We start from the raw sequence: 17,549 nt of genomic DNA, 5'->3' as shown, positions 1-17,549 counted from the left end.
CCTGCCTCCTTACCGTGCGGCCTGGAGCACTAGAGGCCCAGAGCGCCAGGACAGGCAGCCGTGCCATCCGGCTGGAGCCAGCCACGCCACCGCACAGCATAGAGCACCGGGTCAGGCCGGGCTCTGCAGCTGCACTGCCCCAGGAGCTCGCAGCCACGCCACCCAGCGCATTGTGCCAGTGGTGGAGCAAGCTGAGGCTGCAGAGGAGGGGGAACAGCCAGGGCGGGGCCGGGGGCTAGCCTCCCGGGGCAGAAGCTCAGGGGCTGGGCAGCAGGGTCCACCTCTGATCTAGACCATCCCTGACAGGTGTTTGTCTAACCTGCTCTTAAAAATCTTCAACGATGGAGATTCCACAACCGCCCGAGGCAATTTATTCTAGTGCTTAACCACCCTGACAGTTAGGAACTTTTTCCTAATGTTCAACCTAAACCTCCCTTGCTGCAATTTAAGCTCATTGCTTCTTGTCCTGTCCTCAGAGGTTAAGAACAATTTTTCTCCCTCCTCCTTGTAACAACTTTTTATGTACTCAAAAACTGTTATGTTCCCTCTGTCTTCTCTTTTCCAAACTAAATAAACCCAATTTTTTCAATCTTCCCTCATAGGTCATGTTTTCTAGACCTTTAATCATTTTTGTTGCTCTTTTCTGGACTTTCAGGAAAGATGTGGACAAATTGGAGAAATGTGGTGCCCAGAATATTTGAAATTAAAGTTCTTTATCATCAAAGACCTTCATGTCACCCTTGCCACAGTTGGATCAATGTGCAGTTCTCTCTCCCTCTCCTGGAGATACCCAGCTGAAGCTGGGATCATACTCTGTCTTGATGGTCAGCCTCTGTGTCGATCTCTAGATTTCCAGTCCCAGTCTCTAAGGACTCCTCCCAGTAATGCACTGCCATGGCTTTCCAACTATTCTTATTGTTGAACAGAATCCGAAGAGAGCTCCAAGTGTCATACTTCAGAGAGTCCAGGGCTTCCTCCAAATCCCATTCTTGCACTCTCAGACAGCGCTCTGAGAAGAGTAGAGCCAGAGATTGGGAAGCATGATGGAGACACAACTGGATTCCAGCACCCTATCCGTTTCCTCATTGGCCGTATTTGATGCCTTGGGGGATGTCCCAGGCATCAAGTTGAACATCTCTGCTCCGTTATAGAAGGGAGGCTTCTCTGTACAGTTGCAAGAGGTCTTTTGTTGATACCGATCAACCTGTTGACATGGATTTGCAGACCTAGCTCGACCAGCTTCAGAGCAACAAGCGACCTTGGAGGTGGAAGACCAACTTCAGAAGATTTCTTCCTTGTTTCCTTTGAATACATCATCCTCGTCACCAGACAAGGTTCAGGTACTGGAGGTGTCTTCCCCTGTATCTGATGGCTTCAAAGTCTACAAAGAGCTCCTCAGAAGAATGGCAGCTTCTCTTGGTAGAATTCCCAGAAGCTCATTGACATTCTCCATCCAGTTATGGCAGGAAAGGTAGCCCTTTCTAGCAGTGAGGTCATTTTGCAGCCCATCAAGACCCTGGGCAAACCCTTTCATCACTTCCACCAATGGCTAAACTTAGTGAATGCAAATATCAGATTCCATCCCAGAGGTTTGAGTAGGTTTATTCAGAACCTGTGGTAGGTTTACTAGTAGTAACTGCAGTAAATGAGAGAGACTGTCAAGGGTGGGCCAAAGTTCTACCCCCAAAGAAGGGAGTGCACAGAAAGTAGACCTTGTTAGGGGAGAGATGTATTCAATGGTGAGATTACAGCTCAACATTGTCAATCATCAGGCCTTATTGGCCCAGTATGACCATTCTAATGGGGAGGCAACATCTGTTTGTGAATAAATTGCCAGAAACCTCTAGGGAACCAGTTCCAGTCTCTTGTTGCAGAAGGTTATCAGGCCTTTTAATCAGCTCTGCAGGCTTCCTGGGGTGCAATAGATTCAACAGCCGGAGCAATGGCAACACCGTGACAGCAGTAATGATGCGCAGTTATTTGTTGTTGTGGATTCCTGCAGAAGTACAGCACAGGATTGAGGGCCTCCTTTTCAAGGGCGTGCTTTATTCTCCTCCAAGATGGATGAGGCTTTATACGCAATAAAGGATTCTAGAGCAGTGTTAAGTCTGTAAGCCTCTCCATGCTGGCCCCACAGGGTACGTCTATACTGCAATAAAAAACCCGCAGCGCCAAGTCTCAAAGCCTGGGTCAGTTGACTCGGGCTTGGGCTGCAGGGCTAAAAATTGCAGTGTAGATGCTTGGGTTGGAGTCCAGGCTCTGAGACCCACCCCCATTATGAGGTTTCATAGTCTAGCTCCAGCCCCAGCCTGAACATCTATGTTTCAGTTTTTAATCCTGCAAGTCGGAGTTAGCTGACCTGCGCCAGACATGATCTTTTATTGCGTGTGTAGACCTACCCAAAGAGGCCAAAATATCATCCTCAATACCAACTGAGACAGCAGTTCTGCCCCTACCAGTAGCCTGATGTTCTAAATGCCAGCAACGGTCTCAGGAGTCTTCTGTCTCCCACCACCTGAGTCACGTCACCCAGACAATGACAAGCCTTAAAGCAGTATGTTTGACTCCTTTTCAAGGACAGCACACTTACCAGTCCAGACCTTTACTGGCCTTTCCCCTCCTTTTGGTTACAAGCTATCCCATTTTTTGCATGCATGGCAGTCCATCACCTTGGACAAGTGGGTGCTAAGCATAGTGGAATTAGGATATCCCTCAAGAGTCTGTACTAAGACAAGAAGTGTAGACTCTGTTATTTAAGAGTTGTAGAAGTGCCACCTCCTTCATTGAGGAGGGGATTCTATTCCCAATACTTTCTAATACTCAAAGCCAGAAGGGGAATCAGACCCATCCTAAACCTTTGGAACCTATACAGATAAAGTTCTGTATGATGTCCCTAGCTTCTGTTGTCCCTTCCCGGTATCTCTGAGACTGGTATGCTGCCTTTGACTTACAGGATGCTTAGTTCAGTGTTTTTCTTCCCAAAACCACGTATATGCAAGGATGAACAAACGTTGTACATTTTGGGTGTGCATCAAGCTTTGACTTTTTATCTGCACTGGACAAAGCCCTTTTGGGTTTCTTTCCAGCTTTTTGTTTTCTATGCAAAACAAATGACAGGTCATCGTATTATAGTAGTGACTCTCAAAATGGAGTACCAGCTGCATTACTTTATTATTTTATGATGCAAAGAGCATAGCACCTCCTGAGAAGTTAACAGCACACTCATTCAGAGCGCATTCAGCCTCCATAGTGTTCGTGGGAAATGTCCCTATTGTGAACTTCTGCAGAGCAGCAACATGATCCTCTGTCTATACATTTACTAGACAGTATGCAGTACTGCTGTATCAAGAAAGATGGGAATGTAGGAAAAACCGGTCCTTGCAGTCCATTTTCCAATGAGACTTCAAGCTCCACTACCTTGGATAATTGAGAGTCTCTTACAGTGTAATGGGACGTATGCAAGCACTCCTGAGAGGAAAAAATGGTTGCTCAACTTCTTGTAAGTGTTGCTCTTTGAGATGTGTTGCATATGCCCATTACTTGACCCTTGTGCCCTAATTAATCAGATACTATCACTTGGTTTTTGGTGCAAAGGAACTGAAGGAGGGGTGGGGTGACTTTGCCCTTTATATACCCTCCATTAGAAGCACAAGGAGACGGGGGTTGGGCAGGGCTGCCTGTACGTGTCCTGCTAGGGAAAACTCTTCTGAACTGATACACAAGACGTGCACACACACTTACAGAGTAATGGGCATATATAACACATCTTGAAGAACAGTTTTGAGAAGGTAACTGTTTTTTCCCTTGTGCTTCTATTTTGCTGTCATATCTAGCATTGTGGTTCTTCACTGAATGGAATTTCCTTCTTATAGTTAAGACATAGTTTTAGTTCAGTGTACATTTGCCATTTAGTTGTTTCACACAGGTTGTTTTCATTCCTCATCATTTTAGAGGGATTTTCAAGTTTTGGAAATTTCCTTAGTCTTATCAGGATGTTGGAATGTTTTGCTTTAAATTCTGTAAAAATGTTCACAAACAATGCAAGAATTCAACACAAAACATGCCGCCTTTTATAATCTCTACATTTTCTTAGTTTACCATTTAGAGAATTTTTTACGGTTCCTTTCCAGTTACCCGTATGTTTTAGGCCTCATCAAAAGTGTTAGGACTTGCTACTTTCCATCAGAAAGGATCTTCCAAAGAAATGTATTTATTAAAGAGAAAAATATCTATTACTGGAGTTCTCTGAAATATATTTACCCCATTAATCCATACTTATTGAATCTACATTTTTGCTTAAGCATTTCTAGAGATTTTAATCCAGAATGCAAAGTTCTGAGGGAACAGGCTCTAAGTTCTTTAAAAACTCTTTTACTTTAAATCAGAATCATAAATAAAATAGAACAGACTTTTGCATATCAAAGTACTTGTAAAGGTTGCGTCAAAATATTAATTGACTGTATTGCACAACCCATCTAATATATGTTTTTAAGACATAAACAGAGCATATTAAGCTATATATCTAACCATAAAAATAGGAATAGAAACTATATATGCAATGTGTCTGAGCCGATATTGGAGCCTTACCCTTTGCATTTCCTTGTTAAAATGTAATTTTAACAGCTCCACCTTAATTTTCACTGACTATTGTTTACCTTAAATTTCCTGGATTTGTAAATTGAAAATAAAGAAAAATGGTGTGGGGGGAGCAAAGGAAGCATTCTTCATTCCATCCTTAAATATACCAGTCACTGATGGCTAGTGTAGTTATCCTACTGAATCAAATCATGCCTAATTTTGTAGGTCTCATTTTGGTGCTTTGGCTACGTTCCATGACGTGCAACGCCTTCTTAGGCTAACTGGTTTTTTTGTTGTTGTTTTTTTTTTAACAGTGACTTCAGATGTGGGGCTTTATAAAGGGAAATACTCTAAGAACTCCAGCTATTTTTTCTTTAAAATGCCCATTGACAGATGGATTGTACCCTGTAGTGGTGTTCTGAATTTTTGTCACAATTTGTCCTCTTTTTCCCTACCCTGTCACCCTTCCAAATAAGTTTTTGTCCCGTGAGACTGTCTTGTAAAGTTACGTTCCCCCTCCTTTAGACGGTCCTCGTTCTGCAGGCTGGCGAGAACCTATGGAGAGACGGCGAAGGTTTGAATTTGATTTCCGAGACCGGGATGATGAGCGGGGTTACCGACGAGTGCGGTGTGGCAGTGGCAGTATGGAAGATGACAGGGACAGTCTCCCTGAATGGTGCTTGGAAGATGCAGAAGAAGAAATGGGAACATTTGACTCATCTGGGGCTTTTCTCTCATTAAAGGTGAGAACCTTCCTTGCATCCTGTATATGATGTGAATAGATTTCCTGTTGTGGCAAGTAGTCTGTAAAGTTATTTGTGTTTGTGTCTATAGAAGGTTCAGAAGGAGCCAATCCCCGAGGAACAGGAAATGGATTTCCGACCTGTGGAAGAAGGTGAGGAACCTTCTGACTCTGAAGGGGATCATGGTGAAGAAGCCAAAGAGCTTGAAAAGACTACCAAGAGGGAGGGGGATAAAAGAGATACAATAACAGCAGGTAAGAATGATTTCTTAGGTATCCATAAAACACTGCATTCTTAAATTTCAACCGCCTAAATTAAACCAAAACCTTCAAATGTTAGAGGCAGCAGAAGAAGCAGTCAGAGCACCTTCGCCGTCTACCCAGTCAGGTACTCCACCAAAACTCCAGCCACAAGAACCACTACAGGCCAGTCTATTTGAGAGGAAGGAAGAGTGTGTCCCAGAACGAACAGAAAAAATGGAAGATAAAGAGAATCAAATGGTGAATACTCCGCCATCCAAAGTGCCCAGTAGAGGAGAAGGTAATAGACTGAGATTCATATGACGTTTGGTGGTATCCCTGGGAGGGAGTAGGGGTTAGATTATATTTTCAGGGAGATGACAAAAGTGGGTATTTGGAGCAGAAAACTTGCAGAGTTAATCAGCTGCTCTCTTAAGGTTTGTTGAAAGTGCTTCCACTTTTTATTAAATTGGCTGGGAGAGCTTTATTCTAGTGCTTACAGGTTACTGTGTGTTATCTTTCTCAAATGTTTAACTTTGTAAGAACTATTTTCCTATGAGCTGTATGTATGTTGTATGTCAGAGGAATTTCATGGCCCACTTTTAATTCTTTCTCTAGATCTGACTCCTGCTGTTCAACCTTTGCCACAGATCTCTCCAGCTACAGTTTCTCCTGTTCATCTTTCTCCTCCTCTTTCCAATACAAATCCTGCTCTAAAGCCAGTTCAGACATCAGTCTCAGCTGCTCCGGGCATGGGAAACATTCTTGCTGATCCAGATGATGAAGAGGGTCTCAAACACTTAGAGCAGGTAGAATTTCTCTAATTTTTGAAAATTCCTCTTCTCTTTACAGAAGATCAGACAATGGAAGAACACTGAATGAATGAGCCGTTTCTGATAGAACTATTTAAAAAAAAATAGGGCAGTGTAAAGTCCTTTGTGGACAATAGTTTTTCAAGTCCTTTCATACTCAGGTTACTTCTGTGCTGTAGTCATTATGTTGAGAAAAAATCAAAGCATGTAGTTCAGTTTCTTAATATTGGAGGTTCCCTCCGGCACTGTTTGCTTCTAGTGGAGTTCAGGTAACAATTTATTCCTTTAGCAAATGTCATAAGTCAAGTCATAGATCTGGCAATCAGTAACCCTCTCTCACCAGTATAATCTGTTACTAGAGATTCTATTCAGTAATATATCATGAATTAACCAAAGTATCATAGCCTTCAATAACAAGTAGACTTTCTGTATGCCCAGATCATGTGATGGAGTATTTTAGAAATCATGTAAGAAAAAGTTTCAGATAGGCATGTTTTCCTTGTCATGTATAAATGGCATTCTGTAACAGCTGAATAAAAGGGATCATAGTCTAGTCTAGTGATTAGTAGTAGATGAAGCTTCTCCCATGCTAGTATATCCATTTCTGTGTTCTGTTCCTGACTCTGTCATTGGTTGTAGGAGACCCATTGGGCAAATCCCTTCAATATCTCTTTGATCAGCTTATCCATATGTAAAATGGGCACAATATCTAACTCACAGGGTTACTGAGAGACTTCAGTGTTTCTAAAGCCATTGGAGAGACTTGTATAGAGTTGTTGTAGAGGTGTAGAGTACGTTATTAAAGGTGCAGTTCTCCAGTCTGTTAACCCCGTTGTAGCCCACCAAATATGGGTTTTGAGCTTTCTAGTCCTGAAGTTTGTGATTGACACCAGCTATTTGGTTAGTTTCATCTTATGCCATCATGTGTGCGCACTAATTGTAATACAGTATTTTCTAACATGTCTCTTGCTCTCTACTGCAGCAGGCAGAGAAAATGGTGGCATATCTGCAGGACAGTGCATTGGATGATGAGAGACTAGCAGCAAAACTTCAAGAGCACAGAGCAAAGGGTTCCTCCATGCCATTACTCCATGAAGCCATGCAAAAGTGGTACTACAAGGATCCTCAAGGAGAAATTCAGGGTAGGTCTGTGCCCTTTCCACTTCCTCTTTTGCGTCACAGAACTGTTAAGAGAAGTTCACAACAAATGTATTCAACCCCAAAAATGTACCAAAAGAGAGCTGTGCTACTGTGTAGGGAGAAGAGCCATTGGTGCAGGGATTTCACAGCTCTAGTGAGAGAGATTTAGAGGAGCTATCCCTTTACCCAGTACATCCCATGCCCTGTAGATTGCCTTATGGCTCATTAGACTCTTCTGTAAGTTTAGGTTAAGATAATTTAAGATTTGTTCTCTTGCATGTCAGTAGCTAATTGGACCTCCTGATACCATGGGACTGACAATCTATAGACACTTGCATGTTTAGCTGTCAATATTGGAAAATACTCAATAGACTTGCTGTGACACACACAAGATAGATTTCCTGACATCAGTGTGCCCAGACAAGCTCCTGAAAGTGAGTTAAGATATCTCCCATCATTTGTGTATTGAAGATGTAGAAACAATGCCATTAAACAAGAAATATTGTGTAAGTACTTTATTTTCCAAAAGATAAATGGGGATGTGAGAGCTGCACTTGATCTAAATTGATCAACATATTTGAGGTGGAAAAAGAAGTTCATATTAGAAGAAATCTCTGTAAGGAATTTACTGATATCAGTAGATTTTAAATTTAACACACCAGCATATAACCCAATTGGGAGAGTCATCCCATTTACCTGCATTTCTACTATCTCATGCAATGCTTCAAGTCCCAGAGTCTTTACTAAAATAAGAATGAGGCTGGGGGCACTCCCATGGGAGTTGGAAATAGGCATTTGACTATTGTAGGGCACCTATGTATCGGAGACCTCTTGAGGAAAACAGTTCATACAGGGCACTAAACCACCATAATCTTCCTACAATAGCATGGATTTCTGGTAGGGATGTAAACAGCATTTTAAAAAAAAAAAAAGGAAAAGTTTAAACTTAAAATTTAACCGGTTAAACATTTAACCATTAAGGAGTTCACAACATAGGTGGGGAACTAGTGGTACGGGTGTGTATGTGTGCTGCACACCCGTACCACTAGTTCCCATGTTTTACACAGGGTCCTGGCTGCCTGGACTCTGGGCGCGGGCAAACAGCGGAGTTTAAACATTAATCGAATACATTACCAATAAAACTGATGCTTATTGGTTAACCGGTTAACATTTTACATCCCTAGTTTCTGGTCAACGTGGAGAACAACCATCTGTTTCTAATACTGAAGGTGCAACAACTGAAAGTAACTCTGGACACAGCCAAAGATCATGTCTTAATGTCCAATGACCTGCAACTGAAAATTGCTGACTTGATTCATAAGTCAGCTACATCTTGATCAATAGTAAGCTTCTTAATGCAGCTCCAGGACATGCTAGTATTGTGTGGGCAAACTCTCCAGTGGGCCTGTATCAACCAGGTCATTAAAAATTTCTACTCCCTTTCTAACTTTATCCCATTCTGTGCCACTGCAGCCTTTGTCAATAGTTATACCAAAGGCATCTCAATAACCGGTCATGTCTCAGAAGCTTGCAATTTGTACAGAGTTGTTTAGTTAATTCTCCCTTCCAGGGATCCCGCTCACTCTTATGAACGTTCTACTGTACAGGCTATTAGTATGCAAAGGTCTAGAGAGGAAGAAGCACATTCTTACCTGGGAATCCTTTCTTGGACCTTGTATATCTAGCAATTCCACCCTGTCAAGATTACACTGGGAAAGCCATAGAATAATTCATTTATTCTCTAAAGTTCAGTCAAATGCTTAAGTAAGTAGCTAACCTAATTTATTGTGTGCAATTTTGCAAACTATCTACTTTGGGTAGATTTTTTCCAAGAGTGGTCTGTGCCTGGCTCAGCGTCAGAGGTATTGCTTGCCTTCAAGCTTCTAGGGGTGATAGGAAACACCTCTGTGAAGTTTCTGGACATAAAGGGTATAGGGAAGGAATTTCCCAGGTGAGCTTATTAATATTTTTTCCTTTACATTTGCTCATATGGTAGAGCCTAGAGGCATCAATCTGTCTTAATTTGTGCTTGACACTATATGTACAACAAAATATCAGTCCCTGACCCAAAGAGCTTGCACTCTAAGCAAAGAGTGAATATATTCTCAAAAAATGCGAACTGCGCAGGGTTCTCATTCCTGGGTCTGAGCTCAAAATGGGAAGAGTTCCCCAGTTTCTAAAGGTGTTTAGACCGATGAAGTCCATGATAGTGGAGCAGAATGCAACTCAGGCCCCTGCTTGAATGTTGCTTGCCCCACCCACTGCCACAAGTACATGTTGCCCTCCGAATGATTGGGAGTTCCTCCTTGACTGAAGTTGGAAAAAGAGCTCCTGTGGAAGGCTGTGCCATATTGGCTATTGGAATCTGGTGAAGAGCTGGACCATTGAGTATAATTCATTGTTGTTTGGATTTGGCCTCTAAAAAAGAACACTATCCACCTTTTCAGGTGGTTTTTCTTTTGGGATGTCCCTCATGGCTCTTATTCTACAGGAGAGAGAATCCACCACAGAGGGGAAGATTACTTAATCTGTTGTTCTGCTTCTCTGAAGACATCCTCTTGCAGGATTCTTACTAACCCTCTGTTCTCTCCTCACGTTGGAGCTTACCTTTTTTCAGGTGTATTTCTCTACATATTTTTGATCTGATGGCTATCTTTAATGATTTTGTGAGGGTTTGTCTCCATTGCGTTTGAAAGAAGTGACTGGAATGTTCAGTGGAGTGGGGGGGGAAGTACCGCTTCCAGTGGGTGGGGTCCTGCCTCTTTACACCATTACTTTCAAAAATAAAATAGTCTTCAGATCTGAGGGAATTCTGACAGTTTTCTGCTAAGAAGCTAAAACCCAGGAGCAAGAATCTTACAAAATATCTTCAGAGAAGCAGAATTACAAGGTAAGCAATTTTCCCTTTCCTTCACCTTGCTGCTACTAAAATATTATCCCAAAGTGTGTAAATTATACAGAAAAATGGTGTACAAGTTGCACCATATAAATCATACACATTACCTTTGTTGTCAGAAGTGCTGAATTAACTCTGTTATTTGAAGGAACAGATCTAGGATCTGGAATAAATGTGCAGTCCCATAAATCATTCAGAACAATAGAGCAAGGTGGACTTGGAAGGCAGGAGCCACTGACATTTAGCTTTGTTTCTATTTTAAGAGTTCCATGCTCTTGGTTCCCTGAACACCGAACTTGACTTTTGTGTCTTCATGTATTGGCTGGTGATATTGCAGGTCCCTTCAGTAACCAGGAGATGGCAGAGTGGTTCCAGGCTGGGTATTTTACTATGTCCCTGTTAGTAAAGAGAGCATGTGATGAGAATTTCCAGCCACTTGGAGACATCATGAAAATGTGGGGCAGGGTTCCCTTCACTCCAGGTCCAGCACCACCTCCACATCTGGTAAGCACTTGACAATCATCACAAGTCAAACAATGATTTTTTTTAAAATGAGAAATGTTATTCTTTGAGTACTGTCGTAAATCCTTGATCTTGGAAGTTCATGTGTTCTCAGCATCAAGTTTGGAATCCTCCGGAAAACAGCAGCTCTTGGAGGAGAGAGGAGGGATCACTGCTTTCACTTAATTTTAAGCATATACTTATGTGTGTTGTTATATCGAGGCATTAGAGCTTAGTCCTGATGTTTGATAAAAACTGTGCATCTCTGCCTTTTCAACTACTGCATGATTTTTTGCATGGTCAGAAGTTTTGATCAAAATGCATTCTGATCTTTACATACTGATGGGTTTACTATTTGTCCTTCCCATCACCTGTTGAGAGCAATATTAGAAGTTGTAAATATTCACGCAGTTAATAGTGGCTTATTCCCAAACACAGGGTGAGATGGACCAGGAGCGACTAACTAGACAACAAGAACTTACGGCCCTGTACCAAATGCAGCACCTCCAGTACCAGCAGTTTTTGATACAGTAAGATCACCAGTCTGAGGTCTACTAGTGGCTGTGTTCTGCTCTGCAGTTTTAATAAGCCAGGTTCAGCTTCTGGACATTGTTTCCCTGGGCAGTAGGGCTGGGAATGGTGCAACTCCAACAACAGTGGCCTTACAACCTAGAGCTAGCTACCTAAGGCATACTTTATGGTGTCGTCTTCTTCCTTAAGCAGTACATAATTACTCTGGTGATCAATGTTCGCTCGCTCTCCCTCTCTCCCTCCCTCCCTCCCTCCCTCATATAGCAACTTGCCTGGTCAAAATGAATCCTGACCCTCCTTGCAAATTGTGTTTTGGGGATTTGGAGTCAGGTAGGACAGAACATTTTCGGTGTTGTCAGGCACATAGAAAACCCCATGCAGAACACACTTTTTCTCTGTGGACTCATTGTTTCTTGGAGATGCGGGGAACTGTTGAAGACTATAGCTTGATATCAGTTTTTGCCCAGGGAGGTGGGAATTGGAGTCCCTGGGGTCTGGCCCATTTCTACCAACTTGTATGGGAGGAGGCTAGAGTAAAGAAAGCAATTAAAGATCGGATAGCTTTTTTGATTGCGCTAAAGATATATGCCAGTTTCATGATCTTTGAATGATGGTTGTTAATATAGGATTGCTAATGTCAAGAGGTCTGTGATTATAATGGGAACGTGGACATGACTAGATATTTTACAGCTAGCTGGACAATTACAAAAGTAGGGTTAGCATATGAGCTATCTCTATCAATTCTGGGGAAAGCGAAGTGCAGAAGGAGGTAGGAATGGTACAAAGTATAGAATTGGAAAGGAATAGTCAGATTGCATTGTTGGAAGTGAGAGGGACGAAATTTTGTTCTTCCCACATAAGCCAGTTAACTGTGGGTTTTTTTATACCCTAACTCTTCTCAGATCCCATTTTGTGGTGTCCTTCAGGAATCAGTGTGAGCACATATAGATTGGTTTATTGGATTAGTGGGGATTAGACTGGATGGAGACTGAGGATAATGTGGGACTTCCACAAGTGGGATGTTGCATACTTAGATACAGTGAATAAATTCCATTGAGACTCTGCTTCTCTTTTGAAGACAACAATATGCACAGGTGTTGGCACAGCAGCAAAAAGCAGCCCTCTCATCCCAGCAGCAGCAGCAACTGGCTCTCCTCTTGCAACAGTTCCAGGCCCTGAAGATGAGGTGAGTGTTCAGACCTCGACTCATTACTCTCCAACTTAGACTGTGGTTGTTAGTGTGATGTTCTCCTGTTGCCTACGCGTGTCTGTTTCAGAATTGCTTGGTCATATCTAGGGTTGTGCGTTCAACTTTTTTCCAGGCAGTGTGGGTGTGAATTATACAAAAGCTGATGGATATTGAATACTTTTTTGTCCATGGCTTCTATTTGGGAGAGGACTTAGGAAAACGAGAAGACTCTTCCAGTTGAAATCCTGGCTTGGCACTGTTATGGGGAAAATTGTCACCAAAGTCCTGATCAGCATTGGTAAAACCCTGTTATGAGGACACACAATGTGCTGGAATTCAACTAGCAGAGGCAGGTCAATTTTATAATTTCAGATGCCATTGAAAATGGTAGCCTGTGAACTACTGTTTGTATTATCATATTGGGAGACTAACCCAGCACTTGACTGAATAGTCTTCAGACAAGAGAGAACTTTCTGCGTAGTACTGTCAGCATCAGGTTTTTGTCTTAAATAAAGGCTTATAGGGAGGGGAATGAAGGAAAATGCAATGACATGTTACTGAACTAAAAATTTTCACTGTGTGTTCAGAGTAGACCTGTCTTTGGAAGTGGCATGTTGAATCTTCTTGTTTGTACTACAGAATATCTGAACAGAACCTGATGCCGTCTGTAACAAGGTCTGTGTCAGTGCCGGATGCTAGCTCAATTTGGGAGCTTCAGTCCACAGCCTCTCAGCCCACAGGTAAGAGACTACTTCTAGTAAAGTCCCTAGGTCCAGAACCAGAGCCTTTCTTTTGAACTATTGCATCTCTTTTTGACACTTGCTGGAAGTGAGAGAGTTCAGCGTTTGGGTATGTCAGCTTCCATTAGAAATGAAAAACAGGTCTTCAACTCATCTCATGCTCGAGATAAATTCCATTTTGAATGGCTAAAACGGGCAAGGCGATAAAGCTGTGCATCATCACCAGAGATCTTCAGCCCAAGAGAAGTAAAAATGTAGCAAACTAAGGGCTGGTCCACATTAATACCCCAGTTTGAACTAATATACGCAACTTCAGCTACGTGAATAACATAGCTGAAGTCGAAGTACCTTAGTTCGAACTACAAAGTACTTACCGCGGGTCCACACGCAGCAGGCAGGCTCCCCCGTTGACTCCGTGTACTCTTCTCGTGAAGCAAGAGTACCGGCATTGATGCGAGCACTTCTGGGATCGATTTATTGCGTCTAGACAAGTCCTGATAAATCGATCCCAGAAGATGGATTGCTTACCGCCGAACCCGGAGGTAAGTATAGACGTACCCTTAATTTTGTCCAGGATTTGGTGGTAAAGCCCAGCCTAGACCCTTCACCTTGGTGCTCCTGTGCCTCCCAGGAAAGTGTTGGGGTGATCAGGCCTTGCTCCTGGGGTAGTAAGGAAGTATGGCCTCTTACTGAACGTAATTATAAGAGTGCAGCACACCATTATGTTTTCAGTGTAATAACCAGAATACACAAGACTTCCCTCTGTAGTTGGCTTCTGCTAGTGTGCTTACTATTGCTTGTGAATATTAATTATCCTGTTGTCTGTATGGTCTTACTTTTCTTTGCTTTCCAGTCTGGGAAGGAAGCAGTGTCTGGGATCTCCCCATTGATACTGCAGCTCAGGGACCTGCTCTAGAACAACTTCAGCAGCTCGAGAAGGCCAAAGCTGCGAAGGTCAGAGACTATCATTCATCCTGGAAAAAATGAGTTACACTGTAGAAGGACCCTGTTGATGTTCTAAATTAATAGTCATATTTTTATACTTGTGAATAAAACTTTCCCAGACATCTCTCAAGGGTCTTAAAATGGGATTATTTTGAATGTTGGGTCAAACCTAAACATTCAAATTAAACTTCCCCCTTTGCTGTCAGAAGTGGGTAGGAGCAGTAACTGTCAGACCTCACTGCTAGTCTTAATCCAAACCTCTTTTTGCACGAGTCGGTTTAGGGAATAGTGAGTGCTAATTGTTGGGGCCATTCACAGATATTCTAGTACCTTTTATGAGTCATGGTACAAAATGGTGTAGGATGTACTATTTGGGGGTAACCTCATAGCAACTCTTCGTAGCCTCTTAATTCAGGAATAGTTTTAAGGAGTGGCATAGGAGAACTGATTTGGAGAATAAAAAGTTGTGGTAGACCCCCAAGAAATCACTGTAAAGAACGTTATAGGAATGTAGTCCATAGGGGCATCTCAAATCTGCCCAGGTGATTCCCAGGTGGAATCACCAACAAAGAATGGTGTTGATCCACCATCTTTTAAGATACTGTAGTGTCAGCAGGAATCACGGCAAAGAATGGTGTAGGAGTGCTTTACCTACTCTAGTCTTGTATCTAATCTAATGCTCTAATAAATTTGTTAGTCTCTAAGGTGCCACAAGTACTCCTGTTCTTCTTGTATCTAATTGTAATTTTATATAATTGTAGCTAGAGCAGGAGAGGAGAGAAGTGGAAATGAGGGCCAAACGAGAAGAGGAAGAGAGAAAAAGACAGGAGGAACTTCGAAGACAGCAAGAGGAGCTACTTAGGAGGCAACAGGAGGAAGAGAGGAAACGACGAGAAGAGGAGGAGCTGGCACGAAGAAAGCAGGTGAGGTTTTTCAGCACAGTTTAAAACTAAATCTATAAGTATTAATGCAGTTCTGTAGGAAAACCCACCTCCAGAATCTTGTGCGGTCTGATTTATCTCTAAAAAGTATGTGTGAAGACAGTTTATAAGAAAGTATGTGTGAAGACAGTTTATAAGAAGTATTTTTACCATGGGTATGTTGTTGAAATATATTTCCTTTTCAGTACTCCGTCTTAGCATGAGAAACTTGCCAGAGATTTCAGAACTGGGTTTTTGGGTCTCTTGACAGTTCCAGTTCAAATTGGGTTCTGCTTTTGTTCATGAGTTAGGTAGGTTTATTCTGTGTCGGATTATGTAGTAATTCTCCAAAATGGCTCATAATTAGGGTGTCTGAGTTTAGGTTTTAATTGATTACGGTACAGCATATACTACTGTAATGAGCAATGTATACAATATACCTTTCTCATTACGGTATATACAAGGAGGAAACCCCAATCAACCCTGATTTTTGGACATCTACATAAAACTCAAAAAATGCTAAAAAATCAACCCCCCAAAATGAAAGTAATAAACATAGAAAAAGAGACACCCTAATTATAATTTTATGTTACATCTATACTCACCTTGTCATAGTTGAACTCCCATGCTGGGGATTAGAAATATGTACAATTAACCACTGCTGTCGTATTCACTTTTCTTCACAGAATATTGACATCCCAGTTAGTTTACAAATGACTTTACATGGGCTAGTGAATTTAATTTCACAAAATCGGAGTCCAGCTGTACTTTACTAGTTTTGTTACTGAATTAAATAAGAAAATGAATAAAATTGTCATATTTTGAATTTACCTGGTGCTGCCACAGAGTACACAGGCCTGGTGATAAAGATTATTGGCCGTTCTCTTGTATTTGTGAGGGTGAAAAGTTTCCTTTGGAAAAATGACACTGGGGAGCATTGGATTCTATTGGATTAGGTATAGTACTGGGGTTTGGAGACATGGGTTCTGTTTATTGATCTGATCTGTGTGATGTTGGGTAAGTCACTTAACTTCTCTGTGCATTTTGTTTTCTCCTCTATAAATCAGGACATTTTTCCTACTTCACCTGGAGGCTGCAGTGCTTAGTGAACATGTTTGTACTGTGCTTTAAAAATGTTAAACACTATATTAGTATTATTACCTAAGCAAAAATCTGCATTGAACTGGCTGAGCAGATAACATTTTTGGAAAGTGTGTCTATATTTTTGCAGTTCAGATAAACAAAAACAAAACTTTGGAAAGCCTAGAAATCCCAGATATAGTTTTTACATTCAAAAAAGACATTGTAAGGAATGGAAATACAATGTGAAAGTTACTCAAACAAGCTTTACTCTTCCCCTGAATGACCGCTAGTCTTCCATCTTCCACCCTTCCTTATTTCTACTTCATCATATATGCTCTTTTTAGTTTTTTTTTTCCTAATTTAGATTAAGTAAACTTTCATTTTCCTAAGGGCTTTAAGAAGTCCATAGCATATGGCTGCAGACATCAAATATTTGGAAAGTCCATTGTATTTGGAGTATAATAAATTTGGACTACAAATCATTAAGTTTTTACATGTCTTCACTACTAACTGATCCTTCAAAACCGCACTGAGTGCTTGTCTACACAGTGGGGGTAATGTGCTCTATATGGGTGTGATTTCTAAATTCCTCTAACATATTGCGAATTAATTGGTCCATGTAAACCCTGCTGGTGTGCACTAAAGGTTTACTAGTGTGCTTTAATGTAGTCTGTTTCAAACAGCAATATGTTCAAATGCATCAACAGAGTCTACGTGGGCCAATTAATATACAGCATGTTAATGCTCTTTAACATTCATACCCCCATAGAGCACATTACCCCACTGCATAGACAAGCCCTAACTTTTGTTTTGTAAGTTAAGATTGAGTATAGCCTATTTGTATCCATAAATACATTAACTGTGTCATAGTGCTTCGTAATTAGCAATTCTTATGGGAACAGTGGGGAGTGATTGTCCTTGGTTAAGACTATTTTTGCATCAGGAAGGGTAAAGTAAGATTTTGTTGTTTGTTGTTGTTTATGGAAACAGTATAGATTCTGTCCAAGGCCTTATTGCTTAATGGCAAATTTTGCCATTTCAGTCAGGTATGGGCCAGAACTACTAACAGACCTGTTTTAGAAATGTATTCAGAATGATTACCTGGATTTAATCTTAAACCCTCTGCCCTTATCTTATGTAATAAATTCATATTCCTCATCAATCCTTCAAGAATTCAGGCATTCTTAGCAACAGCTCACAAGTTCTGAGATCTAAGCCAGTGACCCCTTAAT

At 41.5% G+C, this 17,549-nt stretch overlaps 1 protein-coding gene across 13 annotated transcripts in view; it reads left to right on the top strand.

Annotated features, from left to right (window-relative positions):
* The window catches only part of GIGYF2 (GRB10 interacting GYF protein 2), a 160,835-nt gene that overhangs the window by 90,909 nt on the left and 52,377 nt on the right, over positions 1–17,549 (top strand). For 11 of the 13 annotated variants that reach the window (XR_010590378.1, XR_010590377.1, XM_065557013.1 and 8 more), the window contains 11 exons: positions 5,104–5,321; positions 5,413–5,575; positions 5,661–5,861; positions 6,179–6,369; positions 7,355–7,514; positions 10,746–10,912; positions 11,348–11,439; positions 12,519–12,626; positions 13,269–13,369; positions 14,223–14,323; positions 15,076–15,237. Coding sequence is in view for 11 of the 13 variants with exons in the window: in XM_008174961.4 (XP_008173183.1) it covers positions 5,104–5,321; positions 5,413–5,575; positions 5,661–5,861; positions 6,179–6,369; positions 7,355–7,514; positions 10,746–10,912; positions 11,348–11,439; positions 12,519–12,626; positions 13,269–13,369; positions 14,223–14,323; positions 15,076–15,237 (1,664 nt within the window). In the remaining 2 variants the exon portion in view is untranslated. The remainder of the gene's footprint in view (positions 1–5,103; positions 5,322–5,412; positions 5,576–5,660; positions 5,862–6,178; positions 6,370–7,354; positions 7,515–10,745; positions 10,913–11,347; positions 11,440–12,518; positions 12,627–13,268; positions 13,370–14,222; positions 14,324–15,075; positions 15,238–17,549) is intronic. The other 2 variants (XM_024111468.3, XM_042853481.2) reach the window with 1 other exon arrangement.

Source organism: Chrysemys picta, chromosome 9 (genome assembly GCF_011386835.1).
Source record: "Chrysemys picta bellii isolate R12L10 chromosome 9, ASM1138683v2, whole genome shotgun sequence".
NCBI classification, from domain to species: domain Eukaryota; kingdom Metazoa; phylum Chordata; order Testudines; family Emydidae; genus Chrysemys; species Chrysemys picta.
Note: the sequence above shows the minus strand (reverse complement) of the source record. Positions and strands in the feature narration are given on the sequence as shown.